The following is a 25,858-nucleotide window of genomic DNA, read 5'->3' on the forward strand; positions in this document are numbered from 1 at the left end:
GGCTTGCAGTTTCAGATAGAATGCACGAGTTTCGAAACAATAGGAAACATAATAGACGAGGAAACAATTCCTGACATACATTAGGAGATAGTTATAGGAATAACAGATGTCAATTCAAAGGTGTGCAATAAGATAGGGGCTATTCCAGGAATAACAACGGGAACAGCCTTGATGATCGCCAGTACAGACAAAACTGGAGGCTACGTATCTTGAAAAATCGACAGGGGCAAACCGTTGAGGTATGCAGTCCGAAACCCAGCCTGTTCTAAAAGTTACAGTGGAAAAGCACATGCTGAAGTGCATTCTCGACAGCAGCAGTCAGGCTGCTGCGATAGTACACCAGACCGAGTATAGCTACTGTTATGACTGAGTAAGAGCCGAATTAAGGGCGCACTCAAGGGAATGTACGCAGATGTAAATTTACAGAGGGGATTGAAAGTAAAATGATAAGAAAAGGAGAAGTACGAGTCATAAAGTTTGTTGGACACACGATGCAGGCCAAAATAAACGAAAACTACTTGAAGTGGTGACAAACAGGAAGAGGAGGATGTGACCTTGCGACTTTAAAAGATTGCGTTGCGTGGGTCAGACGAGAAAAAAAAAAGGTGAATGTAATACAAGCTATCAGAGACAAGTACAGCAGTGTAAACGGTACTGTGGGGAACGAGAGGACAAAGCTGCAGAATATGTTAGTGGCCGACACAGAGGCATTCACGCCTAAAACATGTGCCATTAAGAGCTTCGTGTTCAAGTTTATCGTCAGAGAACACAAAAAATTCTTCGTGTCTTTGGACATCAATCGGACCTTGACTAAGTAGTAATCGAGCCAGCATCGCCCACTCATAATAGCCCTCTTCGCATTGTGGAAAAACAAAACAAATCCATACGATTTTTGCTAAATCCACGGCGAATTAAGCCATTCTAGAGCCTTAGATTGATGGGTCAGAAAGATTGCGGGAATCGATACAAAACTGACATGGAGTAATAGTTTACTCCTCCGTCAACATTAGATCCAATTTTTGGCGGATGAGGTTCCACCCCGAGTGCAGGAAACACACAGGCTTCCTAACATTCGGTAAGTGCCACCATTTCACCCGACTTCCCTTCAGGGTTACGCGTCTTCTGCCGTTTTCATTAGAAGTTCCGATAGCATTCTGAGCCCTATCTTAAAGGAGCATGTAACACCGTATGTCAAAGATCCCTTAATAGTCGGACCGACTTGGGAGCAGAATGAAGAGACTTTGGCGAAGATTTTGCGTGTTTTAAAGAACACAGGGTAACATGTAACATCACAAAATCATGCTCTGAATCGTTATGGATTAAGTTCCTTGGTCATATAATCTCAGATGAAGAGATCGAAACTAACGCCGAGTACATTGAAGCCATAGAGAAATTAAATCCAGTTGCCTTACTTTAGTGGATTTATTTGTGTCAGAGCTCTGGTCACTCCTTGATTATGTCAACTGACGTGGAAGAAGATCCTCTGCGAATAAGATGACCCAGCGGAGTGTGAATTCCAGTCTTTGAAAGCTGCATTACTACAAACACCGACATTTTTGCACCGAACTCGGAACAAGACCATTGTATGGTGACAGACAGCGTCAGCAATAGCCTTCAGGTTGTCGTATCTCGACATTACAAAGAACAAGGGAATATGGTGCACATAACCAATGTGTTCGGTAGCCGGGTCTTCAGTAAATGCGAACGAAATTACTCCATAACTGAATTATTGGTGTTAGCTACGTATGGTCTGAGCCTTTGAAAAGTTTAGATTCTTGTTGGCCGACCAGAGTGGCCGGGGGGTTCTAGGCGCTACAGTCTGGAACCGAGCTACCGCTACGGTCGCTGGTTCGAATCCTGCCTCGGGCATAGATGTGTGTGATGTCCTTAGGTTAGTCAGGTTTAATTAATTCTAAGTTGTAGGCGACTGATGCTCTCATAAGTTTAGTCGCATAGTGGTCAGAGCCATTTGAACCATTTGATTCTTGTTGTTCGGACGCAAAACGAGGGTCCTTACAGACCAAAAAGTCCTGGAATTCTTCATAACTGTAAAATGAAGACTAAGGGTTTATCATGGTGGGCCTTGATTCTTCAGAAGTTTCAGTTCTCGGTTACCTATGTTCCTGGGAAGACTAACATTATAGCGGATGCCTTATCCAGGTCATCGACTGATACGACTGAGGTACTGACTGAGAAGTTACAACAAAATCATTTTAGCTTGTACTATTTGCACCAGGTAGCATTTGAGAATTACGTGACGATGGCCCTTAAAGAATTTGGCAAAATACAAGAAAATGATCCAGCGCTGTTAAAAATGAAGAAATGTTGGCATGACAGTTCACAAATATGAACACGACAGAGTTCTGTAGTAGGCAAAGGCATTCTCATCAGACTTGTCCTGATATCCTTAGCATCCCTCAAGGTCATATGGCATACACATGTGTTTACAGACACTTTGAAGTACACCAATTCTATTCAAAGCTTTGTACCCTGTGTTGCTTTATGAATATGGAGAAGCGTATACGAAGGGTACTCGCTGTCTGCAAACAACGTTAGAAGTGTAAACACACCACAATGACAATGCGTGTTCCTCTGTATTCCATTGTGCTTGGAAAATTATGGGAACTTATGGCCATGGATCTCATGGCACAGTTTCCCCGCTATAGTAAAGGATCTTGGTCGTTGTTGAGCTGACCTCAAAACATGTCATGGTCCCTCGGTTAAAGAAAGCCACTAATTTGATGGTATCATGCACTTTCTTCATAGACTTCTTGACTAAAGTGAGTCAAGCGGACAAAATCATTTCTAGTAATGATTATCAGTCTCGGTTTGAGAGGTGGAAAAAGATTCTACCGAGACAAAAGATTAAACTGTTCTTAATTTTGAAGGAGCACCACTCCTCTAACCATGCTCGAAGGATTATGAAGCATCTGGGAAATCTTTTTCGTATCTACTGGTCCCAATGATATACATCCTGGGATTTCTTTATGAAGGAATTTCAGGAAATCATAAACACCATCCCACATGGTATCTCCATGCTAGCTGTAACCGCCATTCCTTGGAATCGCCAGTCTATTGATGTAATGCAGGACGTAGTAGACTTCTGCTGTGAATGCTATTAAGCTTGAGAAATGAGAGCACATTGCTCTCCATAGGATTAATGTGGCAGACCACAAAAGGAAGCACTGATTCCTCAATAAAGCTCGTCGACAGGTCCTTCGAGTGGGAGACAAAGAATTTAACAATCTTTCAGGCGATCGAGTAAGTAAATAAAGTTCGACGACAACGTTTTCATTGCATACGTTGGAGCAGTACGTGTCAGAAGATTGGTCCATGCTTATGCAGCGGTACTGGAATCCTTGAGATCAGGGAAACCTGTCTGTGCCACATTAAGCTGTGTGGGGATGATAGTGCTATTTCTGGGGAGTAGTTTATAGTAGAATAGAGTCCATGAATATGTAATGATTTCATGTGTTAATTTTCTTTATCAAGTTTTGTTTTCTTTATTTATTTTAATTTAATTTATTTATTTATTATTCCGTGGGACTACATTAAGGAGAAGTCTCCATAGCCATGGAACGAGTCAGTACATGAAATTATAACACGATAATGGAAACAGATAAAATGAAATATAAGAAACATATTCAGGCGACAAGTCGTAAGTATAAATAAAGAAAATCAAGAATGTAACACTGGAATTTGCTTAATTTTTCAGCTCTTCCAGGAGCTCCTCAACAGAATAGAAGGATTGAGCCATGAAGAAACTCTTCAGTTTGGACTTAAAAGTGTTTGGGCTACTGCTAAGATATTTGAAAATGGATACAGCAGAATAATGCACTCCTTTCTGCACAAGAGTCAAGGAAGTGCATTCCACATGCAGATTTGATTTCTGCCTAGTATTAACTGAATGAAAGCTGCTAACTCTTGGAAATAAGCTAATATTGCTAACAGCAATCGACATCAAAGAAAATATATACTGTGAGGACAATGTCAGAATTCCCATTCTATTGAATAGGAGTCGACAAGAGATTCTCGAACTTACACCACACATAGCTCGAACAGCCCATTTTTAGCCAAAAATACCCTGCGTAAATAAGTTATACACAACTGCAACCGGTCACTTTTTTCAATAATAATGCTTTATTACATTAACCGGTTTTCGAACCCTTTCAGGTTCATTTTCAGATGATTTCGGGCGGATCCGGGAAGTTACATCATTACTGGTAGTAGCATAATGCTGGGTGCTAGTTCTATGGCAGAAAGATGGGCCATACTTTAATGTATCGCCATGACTATAGCTTATCTGTCGATATGGATGTAAATTTAGTTTTTACTTACTGCGACAGTGTAGGCGGCTTTTTTCGTATCTGTCTGCCTCCATTTTGATGTCCAGAACACTTTCACACGAACTATATTAGTTTACACTTTGACAGTGACACTTTACCAGCATCCAGCATGCGCTTTACAACTGTTACTTGTAACAAAGATCTTGACAGAGAGATATGGCATAATCCTACTTTCGACAGAGATGTAATTTGTTGTTCTTTACATGTGTTAAAGTCAATATACGAGCAAGTTTTTTTATCAGAATGGTGATAACATGAGAGCACTAGATAAAATAATAATAAATTTCTACAAGAACAAATTTCAGGTGATCTGATATGTTATTTCTATTTGTATTTTGCAGGCAGTTTTTTTTAGCAATTATCATGTTTGGCATTAACATGAATCCCAAGGAATCAATAATACAGAGTTATTGTATCTGCAGTGAGGTGCAGCTGTCTGTATGACTAGGGCCTGTGTGTTTAAAATAATAACAAATCTTCAGATGAACTGTTGGCTTATTTCTGTTGTTACAGTAATGTGATCTGGAGTATTATGAAGAGCAGATTCTGTTTATTTTAGCTAGAGGTATATGTATAAGAGTTATAGTGATTGTAATGGATTAAAGCTGGCTCTACATTTAATATTTTAAAAATCATGAACAAAAATTCTTTAACTGTTGACTTATTTTCATCCTAACATTAGAATGATCTGGGATATTGGTAAAAGCAGCTTCTGTTTGTTCCAGCTAGAATTAATATGTATAAAGTACTTATTTATGTTAGCAATGGAGGGCTTTAACATTTAGACATGGTACATGTCTTCTTCTGTGGTAGTGTATTACATTGACACCGGTGTGGTTAGGATGTAAGGAGAGGGAGGGGGTTGGTCATTGGGAGAGGGGGTGTTTGGGGAGCCGGTGTAGGGTTCGTTGGGTGGTTACTTGTTTTGAACTAGCAGATCTTCAAAGTTCTGAAGGAAAAATTAGTTTCTCAGTTCAGTTTGATCATTGAGTAGGTAGTCAGGAGCTGTATTTGTGTAGATAAATATTTCAATTTCTTCAAGAAGGTCAAGTGTTGTGCCTCTGTTGGCAAAATGTAGTATTTGGAGATTCTGTTCTATGTTGTTTGCAGAATGATTGTGTTGGGTAAGGTGTGAGGCAAAGCTGGACTTGTTGAGGTTGTTAAGATGGAGTGCATCCATGTGTTCTTTAAATCTTATTGTGAAGCTTCTACCAGTTTGTCCAATGTAGAAGCTTGGACATGAGTTACAAGTGAGCTTGTACACATCTGACTTTTGATATTGTTGTATAGTGGTTTTGGTGCTGTGTATGATTTTATTTTGTACTTTGTTGTTGGTGAAGAAACTTATTTTTATGTTGTATGTCTTGAAGAGGTTGGCAATTTGGTGAGAAATCTTCCTTAGGAAAGGCAGGCTAACAAATGTGGTTTTCTTGTTTGTGAGTGGTTATTCAGCAGTTTGTTAATTTAGTTTTGCTGTATGGGTTAGTTTATCTATTATTGCAGGGTTGTACCCATTGTTGGAGGCAACTGATTTAATAATTTCTGTTTCTTTTTGTCTTTCATTTGTGCCCATTGGGATTTTATGCATGCGATTAACCATTGTTCTGAAAAATGCTTTTTTATGTTGGTCTGGATGGAAAGAGAATTTGTGTATGGTATTATTGGTGGTTGTTGGCTTTCTGAAAATTTGAAATTTATGCTTCTGATTTTAATTTGAGATTGTTAGATCAAGATAGTTAATGCCTTCTGGTGTTTCATGTTCTGCTGTGAATTGGATTTTATTGTGTATTTTATTAAGTTCTTTTGATAGATTATCCATTTCTTCTGTTGCTCCATTGAACAGAATGAGTGTGTCATCAACATAGCGTTTGTAATAAAGCAGCTTATCTTTTAGTTGGGTTTGGGACCTGAAAAAGTTATTTTTAAGCGTATTGATATACATGTCTGCTAACAAGCCTGCAAGACTACTACCCATTGCCAGGCCCTGAATGTAAAACTTGTTGTTGAACAGGAAGTAGTTGTGTGATAATATGAGTTCCAGGATCTCTATGAGTTCATAGATTTCAGCTCTACCCATTGTCCCATGTTTCAGTAAGTTATTCCTTATTAAACTGTTTCCTTGACAGGTATGTTTGTATATAGGTTTACTATGTCAAGAGATGCAAATTTACCTGTGACTGGGATGGGGATATCTTTTATACTATTAACAAGCTCATAACTGTTTTTAATGGAGTAGTTATTTTCAAATACATATGCCTTGCTGATAATATCATTAAGTTTTTTGGTGATTTTATAGCTTGGGCTATTGATAGAGTTCACCATGGGATGTATCGGACATTCTGATTTGTGGATCTTAGGCTGTGATCTCAGTTTTGGTGCTGAAGGGTTCATCACTATACAGTGCTTTGCTTCTAATGGTGTCAACAAGAAGTTGCAGTTTTTAAATAACTTTTTAATTTTATCATGGAATTTGGGAGTAGGGTCTTATGCTATTTCCTTTATATTATTCTTTCTGAAGAATTCACAAGTTTTGCTAATATAGTCTGATTCATACATGACAACAGCTGTGTTCCTTTTGTCTGCTCTGACAATGAGGGCATTTTCAACTGAAAGTTTCTTATTTATATCACTTAATGCTTTATGTTCGGTATTCACCCTGTTGTACATTTTGTTCTGGTGAATGTTTCTCATAATGATGTTGTTTGCCTTATGAGCTACAGCATTTTGTTCATTGTTTTTTAGTTTAGCTGCTATACATGCAATTTTTGTGTTAACTATGAGGTCTTTAATGTTGCTTTTATTTAGTGAGGGGGCAATGATGTGCTTAAGGCCTTTGTTTAACAGCTTTAATTCATTACTACTGAAGCATATTTCTGTAGTATTTATCACTTTATCAAAAAACTTATGTTCCATTTCAGAAGAGATACTGGGGGACCTCACTGCATTCTTTGAAATTAGAGCATTTATCTTTTTCTCGTGTCTATGTGAGATGATGACACGTTCATTGTTTACATATATATTGACATAGTCAAGGAAGACCATGAAGACATGAGCAACAAGTTTATGGCTAAGTTCTAAGTACATATTATAGAGCTTTGAATTGAGCAGATCTTTCTTTTTGTAAAGAGAACTGATTTCAGTTTTTAACCAAATAATTTCACATTGTGCTTTTGCTATCTTGGCTGACTTACTTTGACTTGTTATTTTTATTCTGATATAATTTGGAGTCACGTTTTCTGAGAGACATTTTTTTGTTAAATCTTATTGCAAGGATTGTTTTCGTTAATTTAAGTTTACATTGCCGAAATTCGCGCATTGTTCTAATTACCTGGCGTGGTATCAACTAAAATACCCTTTTTGAATCAGAAAAATTACCCCAAAAAATAATACCATATGACATAAGCATATGAAAGTATGCGAAGTAGACTACTTTTCGTGTTGAACTGTCACTTATTTCAGATACTGTTCTAATGGTAAATAAAGCAGTATTCCGTTTCTGAACAGGATCTTGAACATGGGCTTTCCAATACAGCTTACTATCAATCCGAACGCCTAGGAACTTGAACTAACCCGTTTCGCTTATAGTATGCCCATTCTGTCTGATCAAAATATCGGTTCTTGTTGAATTGTGAGTTAGAAACTGTAAAAATTGACTCTTACTGTGATTTTGCGTCAAATTATTTTCCACAAGCCATGAACTTACTTCATGAACTACATTATTTGATACTGTTTCAATATTACACACTAGATCCTTCACTACCAAGCTGGTGTCATCAGCAAACAGAAATATTTTTGAATCGCCTATAATACTAGAAGGCATATCATTTATATAAATAAGAAACAGCAGTGGCCCCAGCACCAACCCTTGGGAAACGCTCCACTTAACAGTGCCCCATTGAGACTGAACATCACTACCACTCTCAATATTGCGGAGAATTACCTTCTGCTTTCTGTTCTTAAAGTAAGAGGCGAACCAATTGCATGCTACTCCCCTTACTCCATAATGGTCCAACTTCTGCAGTAATATTTTGTGGTCAACACAGTCAAAAGCCTTCGTTAAATCAAAGAAAACACCTAACGTTCACAACCTTTTATTTAATCCATCCAAAGCCTCACAGAGAAAAGAGAATATAGCATTTTCAGTTGTTAAGCCATTTCTAATACCAAACTGTACATTTGACAGCAAATTATGTGAATTTAAATGCTCCAGTAACCTTGTATATACAGTCCTCTCGATAACTTTAGCAAACACCGATGGCATAGAAATAGGTCTATAATTGTCAACACTATCCCTGTCTCCCTTTTATGAAGTGGCTTCACTACCGAGTACTTTAATCGGTCAGGAAACCGACCACTCCTAAAGGGAAAGTTACAGATATGGCTAAGTATTCGGCTAACATAAACAGAACAATACTTCAGTATTCTGCTAGATACCCCGTCATATCCATGAGAGTTCTTGGTCTTTAGTGATGTAATTATTAACTCAATCTCCCTCTTGTCAGTATCATGGAGGAGCATTTCAGGTAACGGTCTTGGAACATTTTTTTCTACGAGCGCTATATGATTCCCTGTTGGGACTAGGTTTCTGTTTAGTTCACCTACTATATTCAGAAATTGATTATTAAATACTGTACATATATGCGACTTATCAGTAACATGGAGATTCCCACTATGCACTGATTCTATATCCTCGACCTGTCTCTGCAGACCAGCCACTTCCTTTACGACTGACCGTTTGGTTTTCATTTTATCCTGAGACTTAGCTATTCTATCTGCTTACCACACACTTTTTGCCTTCCTAATAACTTTTTTAAGCACATTACAATACTGTTTATAATGGGCTGCTGCATTTAGATTGTGACTGTTTCTAACGTTTTGATACAACTGCCACTTTGTTCTACAAGATATTCTTATCCTTTTAGTCAGCCACCCAGGCTGCCTGTTTGTACTACTACCCTGTTTTAAACGTTCTAACGGAAAACCACTTTCAAAGAGCACGAAAAAAGTCTTGAGGAAAGCATCTTCTCATCGATGTTGTTTGATGTGAAAACCTACAAGCGTCATTGATGTTATATGTCAGTTGTATATATTTTGAATCTCATTTTTGTCTAATCCCTGTCCCTCTCTTTACGGTGTGATGTTGTTGTTGTCCTCAGTCCTGACACTGGTTTGATGCAGCTCTCCATGCTACTCTATCCTGTGCAAGCCGCTTCATCTCCCAGTACCTACTGCAACCTACATCCTTCTGAACCTGCTTAGTGTATTCATCTCTTGGTCTCCCTCTACGATTTTTACCCTCCACGCTGCCCTCCAATGCTAAATTTGTGACCCCTTGATACTTCAAAACATGTCCTACCAACCGATCCCTTCTTCTAGTCAAGTTGTGCCACAAACTCCTATTCTCCCGAATCCTATTCAATACCTCCTCATTAGTTACGTGATCTACCCATCTAATCTGCAGCGTTCTTCTGTAGCACCACATTTCGAAAGCTTCTCTTCTCTTCTTGCCCAGACTAGTTATCGTCCATGTTTCACTTCCATACATGGCTACACTCCAAACAAATACTTTCAGAAACGACTTCCTGATACATAAATCTATATTCGATGTTAACAAATTTCTCTTCTTCAGAAACGCTTTCTTTGCCATTGCCAGTCTACATCTTATATCCTCGCTACTTCGGCCATCATCAGTAATTTTGCTCCTCAAATAGCCTCAAATAGCTAAACTCCTTTACTACTTTAAGTGTCTCATTTCCTAATCTAATTCCCTCAGCATCACCCGATTTAATTTGACTACATTCCATTATCCTCGTTTTGCTTTCGTTGATGTTCATCTTATATCCTCTTTTCAAGACACTGTCTATTCCGTTCAACTGCTCATCCAAGTCCTTTGCCGTCTCTGACAGAATTACAATGTCATCGGCGAACCTCAAAGTTTGTACTTCTTCTCCATGAATTTTAATACCTACTCCAAATTTTTCTTTTGTTTCCTTTACTGCTTGCTCAATATACAGATTGAATAACATCGGGGAGAGGCTACAACCCTGTCTCACTCCTTTCCCAACCACTGCTTCCCTTTCATGCCCCTCGACTCTGGTTTCTGTACAAATTGTAAATGGCCTTTCGCTCCCTGTATTTTACCCCTACCACCTTCAGAATTTGAAAGAGAGTATTCCAGTCAACATTGTCAAAAGCTATCTCTAAGTCTACAAATGTTAGAAACGTAGGTTTGCCTTTTCTTCATCTTACTTCTAAGATAAGTCGTAAGGTCAGTATTGCCTCACGTGTTCCAACATTTCTACGGAATCGAACCTGATCCTCCCCGAGGTCCGCGTCTACCAGTTTTTCCATTCGTCTGTAAAGAATTCGCGTTAGTATGTTGCTGCTGTGACTAATTAAACTGATTGTTCGGTAATTTTCACATCTGTCAGCACCTGCTTTCTTTGGGATTCGAATTATTACATTCTTCTTGAAGTCTGAGGATATTTCACCTGTCTCATACATTTTGATCACCAGCTGGTCGAGTTTGGTCATGACTGGCTCTCCCAAGGCCGTCAGTAGTTCTAATGGAATGTTGTCCACTCCGGGGGCCTTGTTTCGACTCAGGTCTTTCAGTGCTCTGTCAAACTCTTCATGCAGTATGTTTCCTCCCATTTCGTCTTCATCTACATCCTCTTCCATTTCCATAATATTGTCCTCAAGCACATCGCCCTTGTATAAACCTTCTATATACTCCTTCCACCTTTCTGCCTTCCCTTCTTTGCTTAGAACTGGGTTCCTATCTGGGCTCTTGATATTCATACACGTGGTTCTCTTCTCTCCAAAGGTCTCTTTAATTTTCCTGTAGGCGGTATCTATCTTTCCCCTAGTGAGATAAGCTTCTACATCCTTACATTTGTCCTCTAGCCATCCCTGCTTAGCCATTTTGCACTTCCTGTCGATCTCATTTTTGAGACGTTTGTATTCCTTTTTGCCTGCTTCATTTACTGCTTTTTTTTATTTTCTCCTTTCATCAATTAAATTCAATATTTCTTCTGTTACCCAAGGATTTCTAGCAGCCCTCGTCTTTTTACCTACTTTATCCTCTGCTATCTTCACTACTTCATCCCTTAGTGCTACCCATTCTTCTTGTATTGTGTTTCTTTCCCCCATTGCTGTCAATTGTACCCTTATGCTCTCCTTGAAACTCTGTACAACCTCTGGATCTTTCAGCTTATCCAGATCCCATGTCCTTAGTTCCCACCTTTTTGCAGTTTCTCCAGTTTTAACCTAAGGGTCGTAACCAATAGATTGTGGTCAGAGTCCACTTCTGCCACTGGAAAAGTCCTACAATTTAAAACCTGATTCCTAAATCTCTGTCTTACCCTTATATAATCTATCTGATACCTTTTAGTATCTCCAGGATTCTTCCATGTATACAACCTTCTTTTATGATTCTTGAACCAAGTGTTAGCTATGATTAAGTTATGCTCTGTGCAAAATTCTACCAGACGGCTTCCTCTTTCATTTCTTAGCCCCAATCCATAATCACCTACTGTGTGTCCTTCTCTCCCTTTTCTTACTGACGAATTCCAGTCACCCATGACTATTAAATTTTCGTCTCCCTTCACTATCTGAATAATTTCTTTTATCTCATCATACATTTTATCAATTTCTTCATCATCTGCAGAGCTAGTTGGCATATAAACTTGTACTACTGTAGTAGACATGGGCTTTGTATCTATCTTGGCCACAATAATACGTTCACTATGCTGTTTGTAGTAGCTTACCTGCACTCCTATTTTTTTATTCATTATTAAACCTACTCCTGCATTACCCACATTTGATTTTGTATTTATAACCCTGTATTCACCTGACCAAAAGTCTTGTTCCTCCTGCCACCGAACTTCACTGATTCGCACTATATCTAACTTTAATCTATCCATTTACCTTTTTAAATTTTCTAACCTACCTGCCCGATTAAGGGATCTGACATTCCACGCTCCTATCCGTAGAACGCCAGTTTTCTTTCTCCTGATAATGACGTCCTCCTGAGTATTCCCCGCCCAGTGTTCCGAATGGGGGGCTATTTTACCTCCGGAATATTTTACCCAAGAGGACGCCATCATCATTTAATCATACAGTAAAGCTGCATGTCCTCGGGAAAAATTACGGCTGTAGTTTCCCCCTGCTTTCAGCCGTTCGCAGTACCAGCACAGCAAGGCCGTTTTGGTTAATGTTGCAAGACCAGATCAGTCAATCATACAGACTGTTTCCCCTGCAACTACTGAAAAGGCTGCTGCCCCTCTTCAGCAACCACATGTTCGTCTGGCCTCTCAACAGAAACCCTCCCGTTGTGGTTGCACCTACGGTACGGCCATCTGTATCGCTGAGGCACGCAAGCCTCCCCACCAACGGCAAGGTCCATGGTTCATGGGGGGGGGGGGGGGGGGGTACGGTGTGATATAATGTTAAAATCATACCTTATGTTATGTGATAACAGTTGCATTGTGAGATACATGTGTTACAGTGAGATCTTGTCCATTATTTTGGAGAGTAGGTTCTTCACTTATTTCCATTCCTTAGACTCTGTTCTGTGGTTCTGTTATAATGAATGTTTGAGGATTGGTAGCGTCTGTGTCTTCTTGACACGAGGGCAACGTTTTGTCGTTTGTATTGCGTATCTGGCCAGGCAATGAGTGCCTGTGGCATTCGTTTTGGTTTATTCGAGGGTGATGTAGTTCCATTCACATGGTGGTGCATTGGGTAATCACATCGGTTCTGTGTTGATTTATGTCCATCCACGTGGTGGGGCGTAGGATGTTGTTGTTTGTTACCTTTGACCATCTCTAAGGTTGTTGGAGTTGTTCAAGGAGTTACTGCCCAGGTCATCACACACTGGTGTAACCTGTTGTATATTGCACGTGATGTGTAAGTCATTGTAATATGGTATTTGAGTTTTGAGGTTTGGTTATTAAAATATGATAATAGCGCACTTGTTATTCAATGGAGTCTCGCCCGCCCCCCCCCCCCCCTCCCTCCTTTTTCAGAAGCACTGACAATGTGTTCTAGCTGAAGTGGAATTATCTGCGTTTCTCGCATTGTTTCTGTTGTATGTGGAAAAATGATATATAATTTTGCACCATAAAAAGTTGAATATCGTGCTAACTACCTGTACTGAGCTATAGAGTCATCTCAATGTGATAGCGCTAGGACAATGTATGAACTGTAACGAGATTCATGCAAAGCCAGGATCCGTGTGGCAAAAATACCATAATACTCTGGTGACAACACATCAACATCAAGTAAATGTGGGAAATCACATTAAATTGATGGCATGACATATTTGAAATCTGCATGTTCTTAATCATTTTAATTTATATCTCTAATGTATGACATGTTTTATAACGTTTCTTAAGTTCTTGATTTAACAGAAATGGGTTGCTGGTTGTAGACTGCAGAATGATAATTGATAATCTTATTTAATGAGTGCATTAATGTAACAGTGGAGGTGTGAACCAACCACTAACCCACAGTTAAATACCACATTGCACCACTACAAGAGAATACTACACGTTTATTTGTTTATGTGTCACTTTCATATAACTGGACGAATATAAAGACCTAACGTTTGGAAGTTTCATAAGATTTTCTTAGAATCATTTTGTAAGTTGATATGTAACTTTTTTTTGAAAAGCTGTAGCTGTTTCTTTTTCACGTTTCATAACATTTTCTTAGAATCATATTGTAAGTTGATATTTTACATCTTTCAAAAATTGTAACTGTTTCTTTCTGTCTTATTTTGTAGAGTTAGTGAAAAGGAAGATTAACAAAGTTTAATATCACATTGTAACACATGTATTGTATTTTATTGTAAGTTTGTGATGCCCCCGGTTAAGGCAATGTTGAGTTTTCTGCAGACCCAGGGGACATGCCTGCAACCAATGGCAGTGTGGGCTAACTCACTTGACTCATGCCAGTTGAGGGATTACAGTAGTTGCACAATAGGTTACTGCTTGGACGACCGCAGGTACTGGCGACTCAGCACATGGGTGAAGGGGACAGAGGTGCGTGTTGTGTCAGAGAGCACAGTGCGGCCCCTTTGGCCACCTGAGCGGTAGCAAAGGAGCCAGGTAGCCAGGGAATGCATTTAACTTTCAATGGCTGCAGACAGCACAGTGAATGGCCCGATGCGTGCTGCTAGTACCCAGCACAGAGCGAGCCAAACAGGAGTCAACTAGGCATCTGTCTTTCATTGGGAACTCCCCCATCTGGCGACATAGCTGCTTGTATGCCAACACACATACGGGACAAGGATGCAGTGTGCCAGCAGAAACACTGTTGACACTATTTGGTTGTGGAAGAGGGCTTGGCTGCTTGAATCTTTTTACAGTTAATAATGGGGTTGTCTTACACCTCACAAAGCACTCTGTTACCCATTACTACTGTCTTCTTAACTTGCGAGTTCTCACAACTCAGCGAGTCAAGCTATATCCCTCATCAGTCCTTTGGAAATGTTGAAAGAAGGCTCACATACATTTCTCTGAGTTCTACACATAGCTGCTGTTTCCAATGAAGAATGTGCATAATAGCAGTTCTGTGACTACTCTTCATTGTGAACATGGCAAATTCAGACTTCAAAAGTATTCCAACTACTTTTCAGCAACGAAGAAAGTAATAGCTCAAGTGAATTTCTCTATATATTTCGGGATAGCAAATACAGATAGCTACTCCAACGCTTTTATTTTACTCTCACCTAAGCAGAGCTTCATTACTCAAACCAGTCTGCCAGTCCAAAACAAAGTCAGCATTAAACTGTCAAACAAAACCTCGCCATGCCACACTCATGAAGAGCTCCTCTTAGAACTACAGCTACTGTCTAGACCAACTGGTCTACCAAACTCTCCGTTCGGGAGACTGTCACGCCGACTACTCGAGACTACTGGCTGTTGAGATACCTTGGCTAGGTGACCTGCCTCTGCCTCCAACTGTCCACTCCTCTTGACTCTCTTTGCGACACACCTTTGTGTTGAGTGCTGTGCCTGCGTGTGGAGTCAGACATATCGAATACTGCACAAGGGTTGGGAGAGTAGAGAAGTGAGAGCGTAGTCATTTTTGACATATTAAAAAATTTAAACATTCAAACATGAAAGTAGATAGAATTTCGAAATCTGATCTTTTTAAGAAAGTATATACATGTCATTTGAAATGTATGTTATACACTGTGTACAATATTTAACAGAACTGTTACATAGTTGGAGACACACATACGTTAGATTAATTTTTCGTATTTGGTATGTATCACCTTCGAATTCATTATTTTATTCACAGTTCAGTTTTGCATCAAAGTGTCACGCTATGATATTACATTTACAGAAACACCTGTTGTCATTTTTTAATGTTGTTTTACGTAGTAAACAAGCTTATGTTCACCTGGTGTTTGATTTTGTGCTTCGATACTAATTGTTTACCATACCCGTTTCTGGTAGAATAATGGGTGGGACTGGAATGCCAGTGATTCTCCAAAATATTGTCAAAGATTTTGGGACAGCTGTTTCTGAATAATTATTATCTTCTGTAAGTTTGAATGCAGGGAGATGTAAGCCGTCTTTGTCAATAATAAGTAGAATCTTTTTTTTTTCTTATGTGGTAGATGGAATGAATGTTGTACACTGGTTATTGAAAGATAATTTTATTTAGTTTAATGGGAGACCGACATGCTTATGTCGACCATCTAGTCTTGGACAATGTAAAGACATGCAGGCCTTTTCTTTCGTCATAACTAGCAGCAAAGCTTGAAACTTTGTGGCTGTCCAACTCTTTGAGTGGCTCACGCATTATGAAAGAGGATTAGTTATAGTATGGTCTTAATTAGCAATCTCTTCCATACATACCACTCCATTTTCGATTATTCCAGAGGGTTTTCAAAATTTTCACTTCATGCTTGTCCATATCATAGTGATTAACAACAATGTGAGATACTCAATGAATCAATTACTGCTGAACCAAAGGGTTTTCAAGGGGGTCTGCTTCATTCAACAGCCATCCTTTATATCATTTTTGAGATATTTATTTATGGACCTTTATTTGGTTATCATCGAATATCTGTGTTAGGGCCAGACAGTAGGGCTTTGTTATAATTTAATTGGTAATAAAATCACACATGGATAAGTATTATGAACAATTTGAGTGGGTGCACTGGTCATAATGCTGTTTGGTCTGGGCTATGTGTATTCTGTGAGCTAGGTCCAGTGGTACCTGCGATGGAAAGGCAGGCCTGCTGTCAGACCTTGTGCAGAGTATGGCTTAAGTTGATTCACAGAAAGTAGAAACGCTTCGCCACGAGATACATATGTGGCTTCTTGGCCAGCGACTCTCTGGCGCCGGCAGCTTCCACAGCTGCAGCAAGCTTCAAGGGACCATTCGACACGATGGGCGTGACTCACCGTGGGTGGCGCCTCAGAAAGACGACCATTGGAGCAAAGCGTTGGGCTCTATTGCAAACGAAAGCTGCGGTGACTTGCGCCTGCAGATTTTTTTTTAATGTACGGCTGCGTTTGCGCTGTAGATACGTGATTCAAAGTTGATTCGTCAGACGCCTTGTGCTACAGGTGCACTAACAGAAACTTGCATCAAAGTTGCGGCTGCGATTACCACTGGCTGAGTTTTATGCATAGACAGTGAATCGGAATTTTACGGAAAGGGAATAATTCTGCCATTGGTATAGTAATCGGTTACGACGCCTAGCCTCGTTTTGCATGGCGGTAGGACCAGAGTTCTGACTGCAACAGTCTATGTGCGAGGACGGAACTCTGGCTCCGCCCTTCGTATGCGGGTTGCAGATGGAGAACTGTTTGATTCTGAGCAGACCTGCAGCCTTTCGAGAGGAGGTCAGCAAGGTGTCGTCTGACGCAGTCCCCATGTAGCATAGCTAAGATCATTGGTGCCCTGCAACCAGATGTTGAAGATCGCGATATTTCAATAAATTAAGGAATAGTTCGTCGTGTGGGATCTGTAGGCTCATCTCTTTGAATATTAGCCCTATCCGATTTACGTCCGATTAGTTAGGCGTTTTCATAATTATTGTTTTGCCTTGTTGCATTTGCCAATATGAGTTGATAGTTCCCTGCAAAATCGCTGCCGGCTTTTCTATTACCTTATATTTTTGTCTAACCTTAATTTCAATGAAGGTTGTGACATTTTAGCGTACTAAATCATCTTGTGATACCAGTAATCAGTACTGTTATTTCACGTACTTTATTTTGGAAGAGATTTTATAGATTCTGTTCCTGATATCTGTATCATCGTGGAAGAGCTCTGCCACTCAACTGGTCAGGACCGAATATTGGATGTGTTGTATTGCCCTAATACGTGAGTTTCTCTTTTGTGTCAGCCCATTCATAAGATGCATTCTGGTTAGCAGGGAGTGCAATTAAACCGCTCGACGCGGATATTGAGACACAGCACTGTCCACAGTGATGAGGTGTTGGCAAGACTAGCCTTGCACTATTCAGTGTTCGAAGGAATCAGTTTGAGCCACCTACGTGGATCGTTTTAATGCGGAGCAATGCTTAACTGCACAGCTCAGACTCACATTTTATTTTTAAAACCACGACGCCTTTTTGAAACTTATTTCGAAATATAATCTAACAAATCTCAAGGGAGTAGGTTGAATCTGTAATGTATATCACCAAGAGACAGGCAACCACAAGTATCAAGCTAAGGATGTGACACGTGGGAACTGTGAAAAGTTTACAGGCTGTAAATCAATGAAATGGATATAACAGGCAACAACCACTACATTTATAAATCCATCAATGAGTACAAGCACCTAACGAGCAACAACAACTTGGCACAATAATAGGCTGGGATACGCAGACTCTTGTAAACAATGTATTCGTAGACAAATGTAGGGGACACAGTGTTATATGGCAACCGACTATATGGATAAAGCGGGAATAGGTCAGATCGATAGGAACATAAGTAAGCTGCAACGAGTTTTCCTGATGATACATAAACTGACCGAAGTACCTGCACTGAAAATGCTTGTACCACAATTAGGCTGAAAATCGATGTTACTGATCTCTGTTTTTGAAGGGAGAACATAAATCACTAAAACATCAGTGTGTATGATATAAAAGGAAAACAGTTACACAGTTGTGAATCAGCAGAGACCATGCTATATGAGAGCAAGCCAACTGAGGCGCATTTTACATTTTTATTGTACTATAGTATGGAGGGGAAACATGTAACAATCATCATCTGAGTCATAAGAGCATATATTCCTTGTAAAATGAGTGGAATAGCTTCATACAAAAAAAAAACTCTAAAATTGCAGGAAAACCTTTGTTACAGTTCTAAAACGTATTTTTAATTTTTGAATTATAAAATTTATTGAGTGTGGCATGTATGGGCATGTACTTACGTATCCAGTACTTTCGTTGTTACGACGCATACTATTCTCTAGTGCTCTGGTTGTATATTTATGGTCTGTGAAGTTGAAACATATATACACAGAGTAAATTAATTCAATTGTTGTAAGAGAATATTATATTGAACCAGCGATGGTCAAATGTAGTATCGATTGTGTAGTAGCGTCGCTGCACAACAGTGATCACCTGATTCAAGGTGCTATGGGTAATGTGTTAGAGTAACTTTAGATCGATAGATGTGTGGAGGACTCTCAAATGTAAAGACATGTTGTATCTGTTGCGTGCTGGATATATACTTTCTCGCTACGGTCAGTAATGTCTGCAACTCGTGGTCTAATGGCTTGCGTTGCTAGTGCTTAATAACGAGGACCCGTGTTCGATTTTCTTATGGATTGGGGATTTTATCTGCCCGGGGACTGGGTGTTTGTGTTGTCCTCATCACTACATCATCATTCGTGGAAGTGGGTAGATTTGGCTGTGTACAGATTGGGAATTTGTACGGACACTGATGACGGTGCAATTTAGCGCCCCACAAACCTAACATCATCATGTACGGGCAGTAATGATATTTTATTTGCAAGATACTATGATGTTTGCTATCTGTAAATGGAATCCCAACGGAAGTTGGAAATAAGTAAGGCAAAGAACGTAGTTTCGTTACTAATTCAGTGCATGTGATGATTGAGAGAATGTTAGCACCCACATCCCATGATTTTGTAAATCTAATTTTTAATGTATAACCATTTACTTTAGTGTGTTAATTGTGAGGATTATTGATTTTCAAAGAGCCAAAATACAAATTTTAAGGTTAGTGCCAATTTTTACTTGCTCCAAGTCAATGCCGTTTTCCCGAGAAATTTTAGTGTTGATTAACTATTTTTCTCAAGAAGTTACTGTCTCAAACATATTCAATTTAATTAAAATGTATGCTAAGCAACAGCCGTTCACAATAGCTGTTCGATGACTATATAATTTAAACCGCTAACGCAGAACAGCGCCAAAGCCTTACCATTACCCAGATAAAGTTAAGAAATTGTATTATTTAGGGAATAGCATTCACTTAGCACCGGGACCATTATTTTCAAATTGATCAAGTTTTGTTTTATTACCACGGCCAGTTTCAAATCAGTAGTGTTTCATCAGGTTCAGTTTTTGTGCTACGTTAAGTTCATGCAGTTTTGGTTTTGTTTAAAGTTGTTGATAGTTTACATTCTCGCAGATAAAGTAAATTTATATTCTCGCATTCAGGAAAGTTCATTAAAGGGCAAAGATCATAAGCGACGAGATAAAATACACGTTCACGTGCTATTCCCATTCTAACAGTTGTACTTCAGAATGCTGTCAGTTACGTAATTTCAATCACGTACAGGTTTCAGTTGGCGAAAACATTTTGCAGTTCTAAATTCTTTTTGGAATCTTTTGAAATAATACAGTCAGTCATAAGCTCTGCTCTTTGCTACTTAGTAAGTGTAGTTAGCAATTTTTCGTTGCGCATTTACCAATCTGTGTCAGTTATTCCTAACTAGTCAACGACAAATTGCTCTTTATTTCTTCTCTATTTGTTTGTTCTATGATTGTATTTGTCCATCATGCCGCGTAAAACGATTAATAGTACTAAGCGTACCTCAGTCAAGGACAACGTCGAAAATATTTATTTGCCAAATAACACAGTTGCAATGAATATCAATTCCGACATTACTACATTGACGACAGTACGTCACACGAGAGTCAATTGAAGTACATTTTCGACGCCAAACAGTCAAATTACCTTGAATTTTGCTTTACCTACCGATGTTGCAATTAATTAGACGGCACATTCCATAAATGCGGAAGCCGCTGATACACATATTTCCCATGTACAAAATTTGCACTCTGTTCATTTACCTTTAGAATCCAATCAAAATGACAATACTCAAACCTCTACAGACATGCCAAATTCTGACGCTGTTGAACAGTTTACGAAAATACTTTAAACTTATGAAGATGTTTCAACAAATCGTGGCTGGCAAAAAACACTACAGCAGAAAGAACACAAACATTTCACTCAAATTAGTGATGCAATGAACCAACAGACGTACAAAATCAATGACGAAGTTTACAAAGTCTACCAAAAACAAGAAAAACTGACACACAGCATAGAACAACAGATTAACGAATGTTTTGAACAACGCGACTTAATGAACGCCTCGGTCAACACATAGAGGCATGTAATCAGTATTAAGAGCAAGTTACACTTGCCATCCAAGGTCAAAATGAGATCACTCAGCAACAAAACAAAAGATAGAATAGATACGCGAAAATCTCGTTCACGAGCAACACGAAATCAGCAAAAATGTAGCACCTCACCCGAAAATTACAAAGTCAAGTGCTACAGTAAAGTTTCCGGTGATTTTAAATCCGTACAAGACATGAACACACAGCTTCAAAGCGATTTTACAGAGCATAAAGCACAAGTAGAAAATCATTTGAGTCAATAACAGGAAAAACAGTAAGAACACATACAAACTGTCACCAGTAGACTTGCACAATTAGAACTTGATTGTGCTGTACTCAGGGATCTGATATACTCGAACTTAACAAGTGCGTAAAGGAAGTGCAGAAACAAATCGACGAAAATGGCATCAACAATACTGCTCAAATTATGAAATGCAGAAGAACTTGATGGCCTTTCGAAGAGAGTAAAATTTTTAGAAAGTATTACAGATACTAAATCTTCTTTCATTCATTCTTCTTTCATGTATTCTGAAGAATACAGAGCGCTGACACATGAGTTGAAGGGATCAGAAAGTAACCACTTAGTAGGTGTTGAAGAAATCAGAAAATAACCACTAAGTATAGAAGCACATTTCTGCTCCCTAGTTGTTAGCGTATGGAGAAAGGCGGTGTACGTCACTTGATTAAGACACAGAACAAGAATGTAAAGAAAACTATCGTAATGGCATAAAGGACGTCATATCCTGCTTATAGTTCTAAAAATTTTATTTTGCTACCGCAGTTTCGTTGTTACGAAACTTTAAAACATAAATATTCGATGCCAGGTCACAACAGAATGGGTGTCATTTATGCTTCGGAATTATGTATAGCTGAAACTCCAATAATACATTAAAAACCTCTAAGCCATAAGGGGAAAATAAGCTTTCTACATTTCATACAGGATGCAGACCCATATGGTAAGAAATTAATCGTAATGGCAATAAGAAATTAAGGTTATGGAAGCATACCATATTGTAATTGAAACAATAGTGTATGCAACAGTGTGATACTGAACGACCGGACCACACAGTGACTGAAAATACGTAAATAGCGCTGAGAAATGCCTTGTGGTGGAAACTCAGGACGAATGTAAATCAGTGCCTCTTCAGTTAAGATTATTTGCACGCTACTGGGTTAATCAATTGCCGTGGGCCTTTATGGAGGAACAATTCGTTCTGCAATTACTCTAAACTATACCGTTGACTAGAGTTACACATGTGCATTGTAACAATAACAAACAAGCAGCAAAAGAACTTTACAAGCTTCTATTAGCAAATGTTAATGCAGACCATATGATCTTTATGTGATCCAAATTGTCAAGGTTCTCTCTAATCTTTTCCAGGTCTACTTACAGCATAAAATTGCTTCTGATATTCACTATTTATCGCGTCCTGCCTTGGAGCGGTCGGTTCTCCGAACTGGCGTATTCCAGATTCCAATGTCAAACTATACACCCGTTCCTTCAGCTCCTTATCAACATTTGTCTATGCTGAGTTGCTGTAAGTGAACTTCTGACACTTGTGCTTCACCTTGACCTTAATAATCAGTAAGAAACGCAAATTTTTACACCACTATTCAACTAAAATTTAAAACATGCAGTCAGACACCAGCTGTAGATAATGCAGTGCATTCTTCATTTTATCACTTTTCTTACCATGGAGAATCGTTGACGCGACGGTCTAGCGGATAAATCACTGGACTCGGACCTTGGAGGTCTAGAGTTCAGTCCTGTATAGGAGCTGGGGCTTTCCCTCTTCACAGCCCCTGCAGGCGGCCGCAGGTCCCGTCAGCCTGTTACAGACTGAGTACCGTGAAGTACAGTGCCTTTTCTCCGGGTGTGAAAGATAGCCGAAGCGATGGGGGCCGCCCTCCCCCTCCCACTAACGAGACGAAGGAAAGGTTGCTGTTCTGCCTGCAGCCAGACTAGAAGCCATATAACAGGGTAAACGCCAACAGAGTTTTGTTAGACATATCATGGAGCTTCTGCGTTTCATTCACAAAGTTAAGATTAACTTCACCGATAGGCTAGTTTAATATCATTACATTTCACGTTACAGGGTGACAATTATTTAACTATAAAAAATAAAATCGTTATAATTTCTGAACAGTTTGCGTTAGGAAGTTCAAACTGTACAGTTGGCCGTGGGGCGTGATGGGAATGCATGGGCATGCGAAGCCCACATTCATTTGGATGAGTTCGTCAAGAAACAACTTTGGCGCATTTGGGGGACCGAGAATCCTCATTTCGCGATCGAGAAGTCTCTGTGTGATGTACAGTGTCCCATCACAGAATAACCTGTGTGATATTCCTTGATAATACGGTGACTACAGAACTCAACGATGCCATCGAAGCAGGAGATAGTTTGATGTCCTGGAAGAGAACTTTGGGGACTGCATTCTGGCTCTGGAGTACCCAGAGGCAATTGGCGTGGGCCACGACTGGCACCCAAATTCCCTGTATCTGAAATCTGAACACACACGACTCATTTTTGTGCAGCTATGTTAAACAGAAGGTGTACAGCAGTAGCCCCAAAACCATTTCTGAGCTAAAAACACTCTTTCAGGAGATCTTAGACATCATCGATGTTCAGCGGGTCACGCACAATTTCGCTCTTCTTCTGTTCGTCTGAGCTTCATCATCGCCAATGTTGGCAGGCAGGTAGAACATGTCGTAACTTAAATCCGAATAACTGTGTGTGCAGGTAGTAGTTTATAGCTAACTTACGCGTTTTTCTTCGTATAGTTCAATAATTGTCACCCTTTGTGTGCTTAAAAAGAAACTGGCATACGTTACCGTCAACCCACGTATTGACTTCGACAGAGAATAACATTTCTTCATCTCCCCTCCTCATAGAGTAGACAGATCCTGGCTGATAACCTGAACATCACATATGTAAGAGGTGGTACATCTGACGTGGGGAAATTAACATATGAAGAAGTACCGTCACAGGTTGCATAGTGTTTAAGACCACAGCATCGTATTCCAGAGGAGGGTCACTCACATTCGTTTCCGGTACACCTGTGCACAGTCCTTTATGTTTATTATCTTTCTCTCGACGTGGAGATGACATGCAGATCTGACTCGTTTCGAGCTGAGTAAGGGTTAAATCTTCCTACAGCTACCCGTATCTAGGTGCTCCGTGGTTTCCCTACATATTTTAAGGTAAATTACGCAGTGGGTTTTCCTAAGACACAGCCGATCTGTTTCTAAGTATTTGCCAGTCCGAATTTGCACTCTGCAATGAACTAGTCGGTAACGTCTGAACTCGTCGGTAACGAGACGTCAAACCTAATCTTACTTAACGGGCAGACATCTTAAATGACGATACAGACGATTCCCTTTCCGTTGCTTACATAATACAAGCTTCTAGGCTAGCACACTCCACGTCAGAAACGAGCTCCGCCTCTTCTTTCCAAATCTTCTTTTTTCTGATCTGATCTGGTCTTCATGGCGTCGGTATGTTCAAAAATGGTTCAAATGGCTCTGAGCACTATGGGACTTAAAATCGGAGGTCATCAGTGTGGTGTCACCGCCAGACACCACACTTGCTAGGTGGTAGCCGTTAGATCGGCCGCGGTCCGTCGGACCCGTGTGTCGCCACTATCAATGATTGCAGACCGAGCGCCGCCACACGGCAGGTCTAGAGAGACTTCCTAGCACTCGCCCCAGTTGTACAGCCGACTTTGCTAGCGATGGTTCACTGACAAATTACGCTCTCATTTGCCGAGACGATAGTTAGCATAGCCTTCAGCTACGTTATTTGCTACGACCTAGCAAGGCGCCAGTATCCGTACTATTGATATTGTGAATCATGTACCATAAAGAGCGACGTTCTCCATTAATGGATTAAAGTTAAGTATTCCACCAGCTACGTCCGTTTTTCTCAATTCTAATTCCCTTGTCATGTTCCAGACCTCACGCCAGCCTGCGTGAGCTAAAACGCGTGCATATTGGCCTCCTTTAACCATACGGTTGGCGCTCTTGCCAACCACAACATTGGCGACGAGGCAATACCGCATTCTTTTCTAAATTGCTCTGATTTACTTGTGTAATGACTTCGCCACAATCCCCAGATGTACTGTTCGAATATTATCGCCTACAGAATCAGCAGACGCAGGCCTTACTGGTTGCCCTTGGACAGCTCGTCCAGGGTCAACGTGCAATGCAAAACGATGCGGTGGCAGCCGCTTCACCGCTAACGCAGCCACAACACGCTGTTGCACCAACTTTTCGACCTTTTGATGCTGCACTGGAAAGCTGGACGGAGTGGTCACGCCAATTTGGATACCATCTCGCCTCCTACAGAATTCAAGGTAACGAGCGGCAGCCATTTCTATTGTCTTCCGTCGGCGTGAATACGTACCGTGTGATAGTCAAATTATTTCCCCGATGCGACGTAACAACTCTGTCCTACGAAGAAGTTTTGTCTGCATTAGATGCATATTTCAAAGAATCAGTCAATGTAGTTGCCAAACTGTATACCTTCTTTCGTACAAAACGTACGGCAGGTCAGACTAATCGGGAGTGGGTTGTAACCTTGCAAGGCCTTACTAGGGATTGTGCTTTTGAGTGTCAATGTGGACTCCCTTATTCAGATACTATGGTACGTGATGCAATAGCACAGAACGTTTCTGATGTTCGTATAAGGGACAGATTTTGAAACTAGTAAATCCCTCCTTTCAACAAGTGATGGACATATTGGGTCGGCAGGACACACTTGACTTTGTTCAGGATTCATTTGAAACTTCGCCAGCAGTGTGTCAGGTTCACCGGCCCGCCGGGCGAGCTGCACGGAGCAGTAAACAGTCCGCTGCCGCCAGGCTCTCAGCCACGTGTGCCGCGCAGGC

The 25,858-nt window shown here is 40.0% G+C and overlaps 1 protein-coding gene across 2 annotated transcripts in view; it reads right to left on the reverse strand.

The window, feature by feature from the left end:
- The window catches only part of LOC126354172 (cytochrome P450 4C1-like), a 144,825-nt gene extending 122,374 nt beyond the window's left edge, over positions 1-22,451 (reverse strand). The window contains exon 1 of one of the 2 annotated variants that reach the window (XM_050003608.1): positions 22,363-22,451. In XM_050003608.1, coding sequence (XP_049859565.1) covers positions 22,363-22,367 — 5 coding nt within the window. In that variant the 5' untranslated portion in view covers positions 22,368-22,451. Of the gene's footprint in view, positions 1-4,338; positions 4,467-22,362 lie in introns of those variants that run through there. The other variant, XM_050003607.1, reaches the window with a different exon arrangement.
- Between the last annotated feature and the right edge of the window lie 3,407 nt (positions 22,452-25,858).

The sequence above is a fragment of the Schistocerca gregaria genome, chromosome 3, assembly GCF_023897955.1.
Source record: "Schistocerca gregaria isolate iqSchGreg1 chromosome 3, iqSchGreg1.2, whole genome shotgun sequence".
Lineage (NCBI taxonomy): Eukaryota > Metazoa > Arthropoda > Insecta > Orthoptera > Acrididae > Schistocerca > Schistocerca gregaria.